This window comes from Anabas testudineus, chromosome 16 (assembly GCF_900324465.2).
Source record: "Anabas testudineus chromosome 16, fAnaTes1.2, whole genome shotgun sequence".
Taxonomy (NCBI): Eukaryota; Metazoa; Chordata; class Actinopteri; order Anabantiformes; family Anabantidae; genus Anabas; species Anabas testudineus.
In genome coordinates, this window is record NC_046625.1 from 10,155,499 (window position 1) to 10,172,233 (window position 16,735).

Consider the following 16,735-nt stretch of genomic DNA (forward strand, 5'->3'; position numbering starts at 1 on the left):
ATTGGCTGCCTGTGTATGTTGCTCCAACATTAAAATCTGCAAGTGTGTCATTATTTTCTTGTATGTGACTTTTTTTTTTTATTATACTCACATATCTACAATCTAGCAGGAAGATATACACACATACACACACTGATAGTACCCCAATGTTTCCAGCTGTTGTTTCATGTTTCACCAACAGAGGGCGATCAACACGCCTACGTCCGGTGTAGCGCAGAGGAGCATGATGGGAAATGTAGTGTAGAGTAGGAACTATAAAGCCAACGGGAACTTCCTTTATCGTTCTCTTTACAGCAGTAGCCTGAGCGAGACAGGTATGGTTAGCCGCCTCGTAGTTTTTCAACACATAGACTCACATCATTTGGCCTTAAGTCTTTATGAAGATTCATGGGAAGGGAAAGGGAACTTTGGTGTATGACTAAATATGTTTATAAACTTCGAACACATCATTTTCTGCTGTATTGTTAATCAGGAATGTCAAGCTAAGGCTCGGCTAAACTAACGCTAGCTTATCACATGGAACAACGTGGTGCAGCTGCGGCCTATTCGTCCCGATGGGGTTTTATTAGCTTTTTAAGTTATACACTTACATTTTACAAATTTGGTTAACCTTTTTTGACACCACCGAGCTTTGTGAGTAAATAGATTGGTGTAGATGCACATTATCTGTGATCTCATGAGTCCTGTCTGGCAGTGTATTGACTAGTTTAACAGAGATACGTGTATTTAATGGACATTTCCTTATACACTTCATATTTCTTGAACGTATCTCCATTTGTAGTAATTGTGTTGGTAGTATACTTTAAATGCGGCTCTCTCAGACCTTAGAGTTTATTTAAATGGAAACGTGATTTGATGCATCGTCTGCTTGTTGAACTAGCTGCAAAGCTTGACAGATTGTTTGGTTTTAATTAAAGAATTTAGTTTTCATATAGGGGTTACCTTTGAAAGACATTGTAGTTTGCATTATGCTATAATTGTTCAAATGTTGTAATGACTACACAAACTAAGATGTGTTCATATTGCAGGCACTTCTAAGCCGCCATGCCCGTTGCCAGGAGTTGGGTTTGTAGTAAGACTTATGTCACCCCCCGCCGTCCCTTCGAGAAGTCTCGTCTCGACCAGGAGTTGAAACTCATTGGTAAGAGACTAACACAATCACTGTATTTGTTTATCCCATATTCTGCTTACGTTGTGTGACTTGACTGAACTGAAAAATGAATCTGTTTGTTCATTTAAGGCGAGTATGGACTGAGGAACAAGCGTGAGGTGTGGAGGGTCAAGTTCACCCTGGCCAAGATCCGTAAAGCTGCCAGAGAGCTGCTCACTCTGGACGAGAAGGACCCCAAGCGTCTGTTTGAAGGTACGGTGCAAATATTAATAGGTTTTAACCAGTCTGCTGGCCGATGATTTAATTATAAATTGTCAGACTTTTCCGTGGTGTCACGAATTCCTCGTCAATGAGGCCAGTATTGTCACTAAACAGTTTATCAAATGTATTTCCTGTATATAAATGGCTCCTGTGTGGCCTTTCAGGTAATGCTTTGCTCAGGCGTCTGGTGAGGATTGGCGTGCTGGACGAGGGTAAGATGAAGCTCGATTACATCCTGGGTCTGAAGGTTGAAGATTTCTTGGAGAGGAGGCTGCAGACACAGGTCTTCAAGCTTGGACTCGCCAAGAGCATCCACCATGCCCGTGTCCTCATCCGCCAGAGGCACATTCGGTAAGCTACATGGCTTCTGGATAACGACTTCAACTATTTAAGGTTTAAGTCTTCTGGGGGATTCAAGAGAATCTGTCAATCCTTCCTCTTTCATCAGAGGACCACCAACTTGTAACGGTCTCCGCTGAGATCAGTTAAACATTTCAACAAGGTCAATTCGGTATCAAAACCGTATACCTTGTGAGTAGACATTGCCCAGAGCCAATCCTTCCATGAGGGCTCAGACTGTGCAGCTGGTCTGGTGGCTGTCAGGTAAGGTATGGGAGATTGCACCTCGGGCAATTGTAGCCTTCATGACGCCTTGTGCGTTGCAAGGTATCAGATGCTCAGGCTGATGATTTAAGATTCATATTCAGATTTTCTGTGGTGTCACGAATTCCTCGTCAATGAAGCCTGCTGACGCTAGCGAACTACATTTTAATATTTCCAAATGTTAAAATACTTTATTCATCCATCAGCAAAATGTTATTTAAAGTTGTCATTATTTCTTTTCTTTGGCAGTGTGCGCAAGCAGGTGGTAAACATCCCCTCCTTTGTGGTTCGCCTGGACAGCCAGAAGCACATTGACTTCTCCCTGAGATCTCCATACGGTGGTGGACGTCCAGGCCGTGTCAAGAGAAAGAACGCCAAGAAGGGCCAGGGTGGCGCTGGAGGCGCTGATGATGAGGAGGAGGATTAAGAAGGATGTTGTCCAGGGAGTGTGTTGTGATACTTCCTGTACATTCAGATTTCAATAAAATATTGGTCTAACCAGGAAATGGAGTCATGTTTGGTTTGTTTTGGGGTTTTTTTTTTTTCTTACAATGCTTTACATTTGGTCATTTGGCAGATGCTTTTATCCAAAATGACTTGCATGACAGGGTAAGCCTAAAGAGGTCTTGCCTAAGGACCCCTACTGGAGCTTACCACTACACTGTCCAGCTGCTTTAAAAGGGGAAAGTTGTGACTTTATACACATTTACACTACAGTACAACAAAATGCATGATCCAGAGATTATGAAAGGGCCAGCTGTGATTTTGTCATCCCTATGTTTGGCTTGGTACAGTCAACACAACCGCAGCCTGACACCCCTAAAGTAAGAATGGTATCGTCCGACGTCGAGCTGGCGTCACCTGACGTTCAATAGGAAGTGAATGAAACCGCTGTGAGCCTGGTGTTAGCGGTGGGTGGGAGGTTGTGCTGCACGCTCTGCAAGAGGCTCGAGTTCTCTAACGGTGTGGATTTAAGTCATTATCTATGTAAGTAGCCGAAATATTTCAGACTCATGCTTGCTACAGCCTGTTACAGTCGTAACGTTAGCTAACGAGCCACAGGTTTGAGACCAACGTTTATATCTGTAACGTCCAGCTGTCCGAGTGAAAACTAACTAACGTTACGACTGTGTCTGAAATCTTAGTTTATCCCCCGTCACATTAACTGTATCTGCTTGTGTCTGTGTCAGCGATAACATGCTCATTATCGATTTATTAGGACGTGTTGCTGCTTGTTAGCCAGCGTTACCTGGAAGTAGCTTTTTGACGCCCAAAGATTAGCCACAGTTAAAGCTGCTCGGTAAAATAAACCATCTTCATATTGTCGACGGAACTCCTAAAAGTGCTCAGAGAGTCGGCTGTAAACGTGTCAATCCGTGTTCTTTAATACTGGGATATGTATCATGTCTGCATTTAATGTCCTTATTGTTTAATATGTTACAACAATCTCCTGCATTCACTTCACAGGATGTTGAACTGAGAAGTTATTGTGAAATACGCCTTGAATATTACATGAGTACTGTTGCTATCTAAGATGAATAATTAGATATTTAAAGATTTATCTGCTGATCTACATTTATTTTCTCGTCTATAAAACAGAAAACAAATATCCCAGTTTAATGTACCTACTTTGTCAAACGTCAGGCTTCAAAATACGTTTAAGGGTTCTTGATATACAATGTTTAAACAATTAATAAATGGTGAAATGTTACTTTTTATTATGATAAGCTACTCACATTACAGCTCTCAACGTTTCAGCACTTTAGGGCAACTCTCTCACAGTTAATAAAAAAATCCAAGATAAATTATAGACACATCAATAATCAGTGATAAAACACAAAAACGTGGATATTAGTGGTTATGTTTCAGCTGGCAACAGGTTATTTAGCCCTAGCTGATGCCATACATGCAGTAATTATCCAGGCTTTTACCCTTTTGCTTAGTTAAATCCAGGTCGACAAAACAAAATCAATCAAAACACGGTGTATTCACATTTTATCTTTGAAGCACCCGCACCCGTTCTTGATACAGTTGAGGAGTATTTCAAGTACATGACTGATATGTTGTTTCAAACATGTTGGAGATCTTGCCTCAGTTCTTCTGTTGGTGTAGACTGCCTCTGTGTCTTCTGGATTGTAATGCAATCCGTCCGACTCCATGACTTCGAGATTAGGGATCTGTGGAAATTATGGCATCTGATACAGGACTTTTTGTTCTTGTTAATGCTGTAAATAGTTCTTTATGAATGCACCTGGTTGTTTGAGACTGGTCAAACACTTTCCTGGGGGTACGGCTAGTGCAAGATAAAAAGCTGATGATTTCCAATGCAAATCCACAGCTTGGCCAAATTAAAACTATATGTACACCTCTGGTTTAGGGTTATTCTTACAAACAGGCCTTAGTTGTGTAATTGCACATTGGAGGTAAACCTAAACCCTCACTCAGTGTATGTAACTTTTGGGTGAAATATGGTTACCTCCACTTTGCAAAATCTACTGTAAGATTTAATCAGTATCTGGTTGATGCCATCTTAATACAAATTTTGATTTATAAGCTTCACTGAGGCAGTACAGTGTGTTTTACAGGGTATTTGAATGGACTGATACACTGTCTGGGTTTTTGTCATTGTGTTCATCATGCTTTGTTGTGTTTAGTTGCATATCTGCCTTTAGTATTTAATATGAGAGTATTTTGAGCTGATACGTTTCTGTGCCAGCAGAGCAATGTCTCCTGATGAGCTGGTTTACTTGGGAATTCTCGCTGCTTCCATTCCTGTTGGATTCCTCTTCCGTTACCTCAGTGAGTATTCTGATGGCATTTCAACCCAAGTTACAGACATAAAAATTTAAAACAGTATTTACAACATTTTGTTTGCTGGTCAACTGTGGCCTATATTAATGTTCTCTTTGTATCTGCTCTGCTATAAGCTGTTTATCGTCTATGGTTTAACTTTCTCTATAGGATGTACATATATACATTTGCTGATGTAAATCTAGTAAGATACTGGATCATTTAAAAAGATAAAGGACGTGGAAATCTGCTCAGCTGTGAGGGATTATTGATTTTTAATTTGGTGTTGCTCAAGAATGAATCAATGAATAATTAAATAGTGATCATTTTATTTGTTCAGTCACTTTAATTAACAGCCTCACTCTTAGTGCAGTTTGCTACAGCAGTTTGTATATTGTCATAATGTTTAAACCCATTACTTAGAAGTTTCTGATATAACAGCGTTGCTAGTTCTGACCGTTCTTTTTATCTCCATTACTGTTTAGAAAACATATGAAATGGATGACTGGGTTGACTTCTGTGTGGAGCACAAACACAGTATCTCAGTCCCCCATATCTTACCTGTTACTATTGAATCATGTTGAGAACCTTGTTGTATCTGGGTTGTGCCCATTCCGGTTCACAGCATCAACAAGTATAAATATAGTTAGTATATAGCAGAACCGGTATGCTTGAAGTGAAATGTTTTCACACTGTTTTTATTTTTGTTCACTGGGGTTAAAAGCACATCCTGTCTGTGACATCAACACAGTTAGTCGTACAACTTTAAATAGTGCTCCACCGATGAAGCACTGAAATCCTGTATCTGTTGGAGCCAAAAAAGTCTATACAACTTATTCCTCACCTGTGTAGTACAGCTCACACAATACCTCTATGTTATGTGTATAAATGTGTATTAAAAACACCCTTAAAAATTGTCTCTTATCATTAGCAGTTTAATTTTCTAAGTTTAAAAAAATAGATGATCCGAATAAACGTCAGGTTTCCAAACAAAATTCCTCAAAAATCTTGTTTTCGGTGTCTTTTTTTCATTGTTTCTGGAGACGCTACTAATATGTGTCATTTATAGATTTAACATTTTTCTTTCTGTGTTTCAGGTGCTTTTCCTAATTTTTATTTAGCTCTCTGGCAGATGGTCGTAAGTAGGTTAATCACATAATTTTTCTTGGCCTTTAGGTCCTTCTGTGAAGCAGGGGGCAGCTCTTCTTCTGGGCCTTTCCATCACCATTGCTACTTGTCACATTCACACACTCCACTCTTTGGTGACGGTGATTGGAACATGGATTATTATAAAGAGCAGCTGGCGGTAAGAGATAAATATCAGCCTTTATTATGCAGCCTCCATAAACTGGACTGTGGAGACATGTAAAGTCACTCATAACATATGTCTCTGCCCACAAGAAATGCCCCAGCATTGAGTCTCAGCTGGACCTTTGTCTACCTCCTCTTCTTCCGCCTCGTGACCTGGTTTGGTTTACCACAACCGACACCTTTTTCTAATGCCGTCCAGCTACTTCTCACTCTCAAGGTACAACAGAGAAATCAGTGGAAAAACCAGTGCATAGTATTGTTTAAGTTTGTGCACCTTTATTGACTTTTGTATGTTGACTTTCTGTTGGTAACTCAGATGGTGAGTCTAGCAAATGAGGTGCACAGCTTCCACATGGAAAAGAAAAAGGAAGTGAGCTCCTTTGCCAAGTCTCCCATCATTGGTGGTCTGTCTCAGGAACCATCTCTCTATGATATTCTGTCCTATAGCTACTGTTATGTTGGAATAATGACTGGTAGGTCTATGGAAATGTCTTCTCAGAAGTGTTTTTGTTGGTATGATTTACATTTCAAAATTAGTCATGAGCTTTGTTTTCAAGCCATTAATGTGTCTGTGTTGCTGTTAGTGCTCATTTGTATTGATTTTAACTGTTGTCTCTCTTTGTCTCACTCTCTGCTACATGTTCGATATTGTGAGTCCATATTGTTTTTCAGTATTATTTGAAATTACTTAATTTTGGTTTCTTGCTCCCTTTTCCAACACCACCCTCTCTTCTTTTGAATCATTTCGTCCTCTACTGTTACCTCCTGTGTCTTTCATCATCCTGATTGTCCATTTGTCTCTTTCACCGCCTTCTCAACCCAACTTGTATTCCTCCATCTCCTTAAAGGTCCGTTCTTTCGCTTCCAAACGTATGTGGACTGGCTGAGACAGCCCAGGCCGCTGGCCCTGCCTGGCTGGGAGCCGTGTCTGCAGCGTTTGAAGCTGGTTCCTGTCTACGGCGCCCTGTTCCTCGCTGTCAACTCTGTCTTTCCTCTGAACTACGTTCGCACTGAGGACTTCCTGAATGAAAACTTTTTCTACAGGTATTGTGACATTGAAAGGTCTTAAATAATTGCATCAGTGTCAGAACAAGATTTATTCCATAATATTATTATTATATTAATCTGTAATTTTAAATAATGCACTTGATAAACGTGATAAAACACATAAACATTAACAAACAACAAATAAACCAAGTTTAATCAACTAATATGAAATGAAATATTTTCAACAACCTAAAGAATGCTGAGGTTTTATATTGCCATGAATGTATAACTGAACAGGCAGACCAGGCATTGTTAGAGCAATAGTCTATAAACCCCCAGGGTTACTGGTTTGACTGGTTTTCTCTCTATTACCAGGTTCTTCTACATGATAGCGATATTCTTCATCTTTCGAATGCGTTTCTATTCAGCGTGGTGCGGCGCTGAGGCTGGTTGTATCAGTGCTGGTCTGGGCTGCTATCCAGAAAAGGCGCTGCCCAAACCTGGAGGAGGACCCACTGTCAACTACAGGTGCTAAATCACTGCACTAGCAAGTATATTAAAAGAAGATGCATCAGTTTGTTTTAACCAACATATATGACTGTGTGCAGTTTATATTTTTATATTTCTTTGAATTTGTTCCTTCCCTTGTGACCAGTCCCGATCCCTCCGCTGAAGAGACATATAATTTCAAAACCATCCAGAACATCGACTGCTACAACACAGACTTCTGTGTGAAAGTCCGACACGGCATGCGTTACTGGAACATGACTGTGCAGTGGTGGCTGCATCACTACATTTATCCCAACGCCCCCTTCAAATCCTACACGCTCAGGTTTGGTTCTGTACTCATCTGTAAATCTCTGTGCAGTGTAATTTATACTATACTTTAGCTGAGCACTGCAGTTTTGGCAAACTTGTGAGGATGACTTTATTTACCAAGGTTATCCACATTTATTGTTCTGAGATTTTAAATAAGTTTCCACACAACCTACCTGAAACCAAACTCTGTGACATGAACATTTCTCTTGTTTATCTTAAACTCTCAGAGCTGGTTGGACAATGTTTATCAGCGCCTACTGGCATGGACTACATGCAGGCTACTACCTCTCCTTCCTCACCATCCCTCTGTGCATCGCAGCTGAGTCTGCCATGGAGGCCTCTGTCCGTGCTAAACTGGGTCCTCGTGGACAGAACATCTTTGACTGGGTTCACTGGTTCCTGAAGATGAGGGCCTACGACTATATGTGCATGGGTTTTGTGCTGCTGAAGGCCTCTGACACCATCGACTACTGGATGTCCATCTACTTTATCATGCATGTCATTGCTGTTGGCTGCATAATAGTGGGCAGAGTACTGAAAGGAGGTAAAAGGGAAGGGAGGAAAGGGGACAAGGATGAGAAAAAAGAGGGAGAGAAGATAGAAGATGCTAAAGATAAAGCTGGAGACAAAACAGACTGAGTACAGGTACAGAACTTGTTGGATTCTTTTTGGGACATGAGGAGGAGTTACACCAAGACTATAATTTTCATCATTTATTGCACCCTCACTTATCTTGTTAACAGCAAATGTCGCGCAAGTCCAGCAAGATTTCTTGTGAGAACTCAATTTTATTATAATTACAATGAATCAGACAAAAGCGTGGTATGTTATCCCTGGTAAAAAGTTGTCATTTCACATGTGTACATGTACATAAAAGTTCTATAAACACTGGGAGAAGAATGTTTGAGCTTAGTGAATGTTACTCTTGTATTTTATGTGGAAACCGGGAACAACTGCCTAATACAGTATCAGTGATTTTATTTCAAGATACCATTCCCAGCTTTCAGGTTGTCAACATGTCAAGATGCTGTTTCAAAGACGGGTAGAAGGGTGAGTCAAACAAAACAAAACCTAACCCTCAGAATAATTACAAGCAAAACCGAGTTGGTGCAAGAACAAAACATACCAACAGTACAATAAAGTACATTTATACTGGAGTAAAAAATGAACATATTGTGATGAGAATGTCCCTCCCTTTTGTGTTTGAACTAAGTATTACAATTTAGTAATTTGACTGATTTAATTTCTGAAACGTAAAAGCACTGTGCTGCCTTTATTATCGACAGACAATAATTTACAACATCCTGGTGAAATACAAACTGGTTTACTTTAAAAGGGGTAAAGCAAAGACACGATTACATTTGTATAGCCTCCTACGATTTCTTTAAGTGTTAACATGACTAAGCATTTTTAGCATTGCAGTGGTATTCGTCTTATTGGTTCAATGTTTCTGTGCTTTGGTTTACTCCCTTGGTCCAGTGAGTTCAAAGTGTTTTTTTTGTTTGTCTGTTTATTTTCGTATTGTCATTGTGCCTGTAGTTTCAAAATTCAATTCAAAATTCAGATTATATCCTGGATACTGTATTGACTGATGTCTCAGTATCAGCAGTGTTGTTTTCACAGAGTGTGCCATGTGGAAGACAGCAGGAGTCCGAGTCACTGCCAAAATGTCTGTACTGCCGTCATGGACCGTTCAGGGTCAGGACCAAATATTTGATACAAAAAATGACAAGATTATATTATAAATATAAACTGCTTAGAAGATAAAGTCGTGAATGATAGCACAGTTGGGGCTGGGAGATACTGATGTATGTATCTGAAACCATTTAAAAAAACATTATGTGATCATAATAATGGTAATACTGAGTTATCACCCAGCATTAACCACAGCAGACTGTAAACTCAACACGTCGAGGGTTCTTCCACTCAAACTGTGATAATAAATGTGTTTTTATAGGAGCATGAAAGAAAGCAGCATTGGAAATATCATCTCTCCCGGTGTGTTTTTTTCCCTCATGATCATTTGAATTACAAATTACTGGTGTTGCTCTCTTATCTTTTACTGTTTCTGTGCCAGAACCCAGCTCATACGCAAATGGTTCTTTTTATTTTTATTATAATATCACAGAGATGAGTGTGAATTACAGTCTATCAATTCAAACCCAGAGTATTTATATTTCTGCCTTCTGTGTGTTTTGTATTGTGGTCTTTGGCTTCACATACTGCAACAGCTGTAACACTCCCCACTTCCTGTAACTTAGTTGCATGTGGAATACACATCAGCTTTTCTCATAAATGTTACTCACTTGCTTTTTCAAGTCTTTGTGATTTTATCTATGCATTATTTGTTCATTATAAAGTGTACAATCATTTTGTGTAAGCCTTAAGATAAACCTTATTGAAAAGCCTTTTAGAAACAGTATCCGTTATCAGACTGAGAAATCATTAACTCTCCAGTGTTCGTGAACACAAACACACACCTGCTTAGTTACCCCACAACAATGTTCAGTACTTCCATTCAGCTACGTAAGACCTGGTGTGTTTATGTAGCTGCAAACCTTTGATCAAACAAATTGTAGATGTATATTTATTAACTTAACTTTCATATACTTACACAATTTATTACATTTTCCCACAAAGTTCACAGAAATTATTCCTGAAGATTCCTGTAAAGGAAACATAAATAAACCCTTAACAGCACAAGTTAGTCAAGTTGAACCAGTTCACTGTCTTTATGCTGGTAATGGTTTCTTATGGCTTATTGGACCATGCAAACTGGGAGTGACTGGTAACTATCCCCTTGGAAATAATGGGTTAAAGCATACAAGGAAGTGCCTGTGTGGTCAGTAACAAACAGAATAAAGTCCATGAGAAAGGATAACCAGGAAGAGAGTCCTGTGTAGGCTGCATTTCCTCATGAAGACCTCGTTTGTTTTATTCTGAACTGGTAAGATCTGGCTACAGAGGAATGTTTTTAAAGTAGCCTCAGAATAATGGCCTTTGAACCACAGAGACAAGGATCAAGCAGTAAGTATGACTACAATGAAGGTGTGTGTTTTCTTTCTCTGGTTTTACTTGTATACATTTGATCTTTACAACATTTGAAAGGTCTGTAACAAATATTGGCTGATCATCCTGTGCTGTTTTCCCGTCCTTCCCTCACAGGTAATGGTTATCCTGGCGACCAGCAGTCACTGAGGTTACGACGAGTTTCAACTCAAGTGTCCAATCAAAATGCCCCTCAGTTCAACTGGACGTCGACCCCCGCAGAGAAGGATGAGAAGGGCAGCAGTGGGCCACGGGAGCTCAGGAGCATCCCTATGCCTATGGCACTGAAAAGAGCCGTGAGGTATGAAACACTGCTAATAGTGTATTTTTGATTTTCAGTCACTTATATACCCTCTCTGGATTAAATAAAAATAGTCAGATTTAAGAAACAGTTTAAAGAAACTAATAATAATATTCTACTAGATTATTATCTGGTAGAATATGAGCTCCTCTCAGCTCTTTGTAGTGGCAAAGTGAGTTTTGTTAGGTGTGATTCAGAGATGTCCCCATTAGAGCAAACAAAACGCTTAAAGACTGTGAACATTGTTCTCCACGAAGTGCAAGTGAATGATCCAGTTATTCCATAACTGCGAGATTAATTAAGCAACTGTATTCTAACAATTCCCCTCATGAAGTGAAAACAATCAAACTCTGATGCCCCCAAGTGGACAAAAAAAACGGTGTGCTTGATACTTAAGCTTTTACATTTTGGTTGTTTAAGCTGCATGGGCTGTGATTGGAGTTGAATCTATTGTGATGACACAAAATCAATCTTGAATGTGATGCATTAGATACTTTATTTTTGAAAAGGTTCTTGTGTGTATGCAGTATGTTGAGGTGGCCATGGTTTGTTCAACTGATGGTCTGTGCATGGATTAGATCATTCTTTAAGTAACTCTAGCAATTAACTGCAATTAACAAATGAGCCAATTTGGAGTCAGCACTACTTTTTCTGTTTTTAGCACCTGACGTGACGTGATTATGGAAATTACATGGAAACTGGAAAATTAGGTCGGACTCATTTAAATGTTAAACCTGTTCATCACAGGCAGGTGCAGCAGATGCAGGTGCCTGTAGTTTCCAGCGTGGACTCCTGGAAACGGAAAAAGACCAGATTTCTGCTCAAACTCAAAGAGGACGTCACGGGATTCCTTGTTTTTTTCACACCGTGGAGAAAGTCTTTGCAAAAGATTGGAGGTGCACATATTAACTTTGTAAACAGACAGAGTTTACACGTAGTTCTAAATCTGGATATGCGTTGTAACACTGGCACTCTGTCTCTGCAGGGAACTTTGGAGGTGGTGTCCACTCTTACTTTCTGTTTCTGCGGTTTTTGGTGGTGCTCAATTTTGTTTCCTTCTTGCTGATTGCTGGATTTGTCCTCATCCCCAGCATTGTCTTCAGATCTGTTGGGAGCGGCCTTGTTAACAGCACAGGTAATTTTTCTTGTTTTGAACACAGGTGCTCTAAATTCATGTTGCATTAACGTGAGTATAACACGTGTCTTTTTATTTGTCCATATTTTCTGCTTTTTTTAATTTTAACACGATCCCTGTTAATAAAAACACAAAGCTCTTTCTCACAGGTGGATGCAACAGTTTCTAGGCAACAGCTACGCCTCAGAGGACAGGGGGATTGTAGGGTACTGTGGTATTCCCTCAGAAATAAAAGGAAGGGATGCTCACCCGTGCATGAGTAAAAGATTTAATCTGAAAACAGTATCTAGATGAAAATAGCTGTTATTCACTATGAGACAAATATAGAAAATAGAGAAGTATAATTTATGCAATGACATTTGGACTTGTTACAGTAGGAAAAGCTACAATTAAATTTCAGATTAACAAGAAATCAAATGGTTTCTAAGGAAACTATTGACTAGCAGAAGACAAAACAACAGAAATCTCAAGAGATCAAATGTAACAATGTAGAGATGTTAAATATTTTGCTGTGTTTTTTCCAGCTCCAGAGAACTGCACAAAGTATGACCCTAATCCTCAAGGCTTGGTGGTGTTCTACACATACCTTCTTGATGTTCTTTCAGGAACGGTGAGAAACTGCAGCATCACAATGACCTGAAGAGATACAGTATGAGCCATGTGGAACGTACCAAACCAGACTTCAGTGTTCTTGATAACGTGATATTATAATTGTTTTCAAGCTCATGATGAGGATTTTAGAACGTCCCACATGTGGCTTTTTTGATGAATTGCTCTGGTTACACTGATTCTGAGCACAGACGATGTACTTCGTGACTTTCCTCTCCTCTTTGTTCAGGGCTTTATGGAGTATTCGTACCTATTCTATGGCTACTACAACAACACAGTGGTGGAAGACAGCAACTTCTCCTACAACATCCCGCTGGCCTACGTTTTCACTGCTGCCTTCTACTTTGCCTTTTGTCTCATTTGTATCACAGCACGGTCAGTGCCAGAACATTCAGGTTCAGAATGAACAGTCGATACCTACCCTGTGTGTGTATTTTATGTATGAATGTATGTTCAGCTGTCTCGGTAAAAGGTCAGCTCAATAATTGAAATGAACAGAATGACATTTTAAAGTCTGACTCGAGAGTTCAATCAGCTTGACGTGACTCTGAATCCTCCTCTCGCACGCAGCATGGGGACTGCAGCTCGAGTTGCTGTGGCAACGGGAGGCAGCACTGTGGGCAGCTACAGCATGATAGTGTTTACTGTCTGGAACTACAGTTGCCTGGGAGACGGAAATACCAGACTGAAGCAGAAAAACATCCACTACCGACTACAGGTCAGAGGGGATCTGTACAAGACGGAGAAAGACGAATGTGATCCACATGTGGCAGTTTTACACAATCATTACCTCAAAGTGGCATGTATTAGATAACCCCTTACATCATCTCTCCGTTCTCTCTATATCAGGTGGATCTGGAGGAGGAGAGGATAAAAAAACAGGCAGCTGCTCTGACTTTACGTCAGAAATTGTTTTTATACACGCTGCGTGTTTTTATGGGTGTTGTTGCGTTTGGGCTCATCATAGGAGCCTTCTGGTGCATCTCTTTGGCCAGTAACTTCAGCCAGGTAAAGGATGTAGAAGCAGAGTGATGTTGTTCATGTGGTCTTCTTTTAATGTTTTGAGTGACCTTTTGGCTCCCATCTATGTCAAACAGCAAAATAGCGGGAAAGAAGGGATCCAAGGTTTGTTTTTTCAGTATCTACCCTCCATTGTCATCACCACTGCAAACTTCGTGGTACCTCTGCTGTGTGACCAGATTGCTGTGAGAGAGCAATATGCCCCCAGCACTACTGTCATTGTGGCACTATTAAGGTAAACACAGGTGATTCTGTGACAGAAAGCCAGTGTCAGAGCAGAATAATTGGTCTTTGTTTAAGCACTAAGTTACTTCCGATCTCTCTTACTCGCCCAGGGCGGTGTTCCTGCGTCTGGTGAGTCTGGCTGTCCTGCTCTTCACCCTGTGGAGTCAGATCACCTGTTACACAAATAGTGAAGAATGTAAATTGTGCCAATACAACTATCAGAAATACCCGGTAATTATACCACTCATGCAGTCATGTGAATTATATTTAGATTCTTCTTCTTCTCCTAACGTTTCTGTTTTGTCTGTGTTTGCATGAGCAAAGTTTTCTGTTTGACGTTTGTTTCATTGTAGAGATAGATTATATTTAGTGGGATTAACTGAAATAGAGACAAACATATCAACGGTTGTGTCCGTTTGCCAAACACCTGTGAGTCATCAGAAGAGAGAGAACAAAAAAAATACACTTTGTGTTATGTTATCTAATAAAGTAAAGCATTCAGGGTTTGCACAGCCAAACGTTTAGCAAATCATAATGATGAGTTTTATCTACTGACACTGGAAAATGTCAAATGTGTTTTTATAATGAAAGCTTATCTGAACAATATATTATAATTAGAAAATAAGGTTCTTTAAACGAAATGGTTATTTTTTTATATTCAGCATGCATAATTCTAAATATTGTATAATAGCTTGTAATAACTGGATGTTTGTGTCATTATGCAGTGCTGGGAAACACGTGTAGGACAGGAGATGTACAAGTTGACACTGTTTGACCTCCTCATCAACATCGCTGTGCTCGTCCTGGTGGAGTTTCCACGCAGGTACAAATCTATTTTTGTCCGGATTGAATAACATTTTTGATAAATCGGTAGAATGTTTGGCTACATTACTGTGCTTTGTTTTTTGTACACGTGTCAGGATTGTGGTGGACCACTGGTCCAGTAAGTTGGCTCAGTGGGTAGGTCGACAAGAGTTTGTTGTCCCTTCCAATGTACTTGGACTGGTCTATGGTCAGACCGTGGTTTGGACAGGAGCTCTTTTTTGCCCTCTGCTGCCAGGCATCAATGCCATCAAGTTTGTCATCCTCTTCTACTGCAAGAAGGTGACGATGTTTTTGTAACGCTGCCAGCATCATTCACTAAGTCTGTTTTGGCTTTGTCCCTAAACCTGTATCCTTTTTTCCTTCTTCCTCCTCAGGTCACACTTTTTTATAACTGTCAACCACCACTGAAGACGTTTCGCTCCACCACCTCCGCCTTCTTTTTCCTGGTGGTGCTCCTCTTTGGCTGGGGCCTGGCCACACTTGTCATGATTTACAGTCTGGCAGCGTGAGTGCTGAATGATGTATGCCAATCCTAACAGGGACAAATAATTACTGTGAAATAGTAGGAGTGGATGTGCGGTATTATAAGAGCACTGGCAGGATTATGGTTTATTGTAAAAATTAGTGAAGTCATGGTTTAAAATGTTTTCCATGTGATGTTATAATGCTAAATTCAAGTGTCTCCTTGTTTTCCTCTAGAATTCATCCTTCCATGGCTTGTGGTCCTTTTCGTTTCTTCCCCAGCATATGGTCAATTGTTCCAACATCTTTCTACATGCTCTCTAAAACTTCACAGGAGTTTCTTTTCTTCATTGGCTCTCAGGCGTTCTCTGTCCCTCTCTTTGTCTTATCTTGGTGAGTGAATTTGTCTATACGTTCATTACTCTGGTATACAGCATATTTTGTTCCTGCATATTATATGGTCCTTTATGGCCTTGTATTGTATGATGTGTAATAATGGCTCTTTTTTCTCTCTGGTAGTGTGGTGATGTTCTATTTTATAGCCTTATGCTCTGTCTATGGGAAAAATGTTGCTCTGCTAAGAGCTCAGCTTAAACTGGTAAGTTGTTGGCATTTACCCTTATGCTAAATATCAAAGCGAAGACTTGCATAGGCTTGAATTTCTGTAATTTGTAGCTTGCATTAACATTACATTTCATCATTTAGCAGACACATTTATTCAATTTAACTGGTCTACGTGATTCAATAATACTCTACTAATGCAGTATTGGGGTTTTTGGCTTGCAGGAGGGCCGTGACAAGCAGTTCTTGGTCAAACAAATTGCAGAGCTGAGTCAAAAACTTCAGATACCAAAACACAATGAAGAAATAGAAGACTGAGAATAAGATATGGACAATGATTAGTGTTCATGTCTGTCTTTATTGCCTTAAACATGAAACAACATAATGAGGCATCTGAAAGAACTGGATGCACTTCTTTTGTACGTATATGTAATGAAAGGGAAGACTTTTTTGATGAAATTTCGAAAAAGATCAATTAAAATCTTATTTTACTTATGCTTTAATTGTATAAATCCATGTTAAGCATATCATTTTTATGTTATATCAAAGCTTCCCTACTTCTGCCTATGCATGAACTGTAATTTCCTTTTACATAATAAAATAAGAGGACTTCTATCGCCATCTAGTGTCACTGTGTGTCGTTGCAAGCTCCTAATGTTTACTTCCT

At 39.8% G+C, this 16,735-nt stretch overlaps 3 protein-coding genes across 5 annotated transcripts; all 3 read left to right on the forward strand.

Annotated features, from left to right (window-relative positions):
• Window positions 1-284: 284 nt before the first annotated feature.
• rps9 (ribosomal protein S9) lies at window positions 285-2,481 on the forward strand. The gene is made up of 5 exons (XM_026371884.1): window positions 285-314; window positions 1,029-1,141; window positions 1,241-1,363; window positions 1,537-1,723; window positions 2,225-2,481. The coding sequence occupies exons 2-5, from the start codon at window positions 1,045-1,047 to the stop codon at window positions 2,400-2,402; spliced, it is 585 nt and encodes a 194-aa protein (XP_026227669.1). The 5' UTR covers window positions 285-314; window positions 1,029-1,044; the 3' UTR covers window positions 2,403-2,481.
• A 355-nt stretch (window positions 2,482-2,836) lies between these two features.
• mboat7 (membrane bound O-acyltransferase domain containing 7) lies at window positions 2,837-10,183 on the forward strand. Of its 2 annotated transcripts, none has more exons than XM_026371870.1 (9): window positions 2,837-2,962; window positions 4,695-4,774; window positions 5,942-6,071; window positions 6,167-6,293; window positions 6,393-6,549; window positions 6,925-7,120; window positions 7,439-7,591; window positions 7,719-7,895; window positions 8,110-10,183. In XM_026371870.1, exons 2-9 carry the CDS (start codon window positions 4,699-4,701, stop codon window positions 8,519-8,521), a joined length of 1,428 nt encoding a protein of 475 aa, XP_026227655.1. In that variant the 5' UTR covers window positions 2,837-2,962; window positions 4,695-4,698; the 3' UTR covers window positions 8,522-10,183. The 2 variants fall into 2 exon arrangements, with proteins under 2 accessions (XP_026227655.1, XP_026227656.1); XM_026371871.1 differs by having other exon boundaries at window positions 2,849-2,962; window positions 4,692-4,774.
• Window positions 10,184-10,726: 543 nt separating this feature from the next.
• On the forward strand, window positions 10,727-16,680 carry tmc4 (transmembrane channel-like 4). Of its 2 annotated transcripts, none has more exons than XM_026371855.1 (16): window positions 10,727-10,930; window positions 11,048-11,231; window positions 11,979-12,127; window positions 12,217-12,366; window positions 12,891-12,976; window positions 13,205-13,350; window positions 13,546-13,693; window positions 13,825-13,983; window positions 14,073-14,230; window positions 14,331-14,451; window positions 14,946-15,043; window positions 15,141-15,324; window positions 15,420-15,550; window positions 15,745-15,900; window positions 16,027-16,105; window positions 16,294-16,680. In XM_026371855.1, exons 1-16 carry the CDS (start codon window positions 10,876-10,878, stop codon window positions 16,384-16,386), a joined length of 2,097 nt encoding a protein of 698 aa, XP_026227640.1. In that variant the 5' UTR covers window positions 10,727-10,875; the 3' UTR covers window positions 16,387-16,680. The 2 variants fall into 2 exon arrangements, with proteins under 2 accessions (XP_026227640.1, XP_026227641.1); XM_026371856.1 differs by having other exon boundaries at window positions 10,728-10,909.
• The last annotated feature ends 55 nt before the right edge of the window (window positions 16,681-16,735 follow it).

Coding starts and splice junctions, on each gene's coding strand:
- rps9 (XM_026371884.1), top strand. CDS start 1,045: ATGCCCGTTGCCAGGAGTTGGGTTTGTAGTAAGACTTATGTCACCCCC. Junction 1,142..1,240: donor CCAGGAGTTGAAACTCATTG/GTAAGAGACTAA, acceptor TGTTCATTTAAG/GCGAGTATGGACTGAGGAAC. Junction 1,364..1,536: donor CCCCAAGCGTCTGTTTGAAG/GTACGGTGCAAA, acceptor GTGGCCTTTCAG/GTAATGCTTTGCTCAGGCGT.
- mboat7 (XM_026371870.1), top strand. CDS start 4,699: ATGTCTCCTGATGAGCTGGTTTACTTGGGAATTCTCGCTGCTTCCATT. Junction 6,072..6,166: donor ATTATAAAGAGCAGCTGGCG/GTAAGAGATAAA, acceptor TCTGCCCACAAG/AAATGCCCCAGCATTGAGTC. Junction 7,121..7,438: donor AATGAAAACTTTTTCTACAG/GTATTGTGACAT, acceptor CTCTATTACCAG/GTTCTTCTACATGATAGCGA.
- tmc4 (XM_026371855.1), top strand. CDS start 10,876: ATGGCCTTTGAACCACAGAGACAAGGATCAAGCAGTAAGTATGACTAC. Junction 14,231..14,330: donor GTCATTGTGGCACTATTAAG/GTAAACACAGGT, acceptor TTACTCGCCCAG/GGCGGTGTTCCTGCGTCTGG. Junction 15,325..15,419: donor TCCTCTTCTACTGCAAGAAG/GTGACGATGTTT, acceptor CTTCCTCCTCAG/GTCACACTTTTTTATAACTG.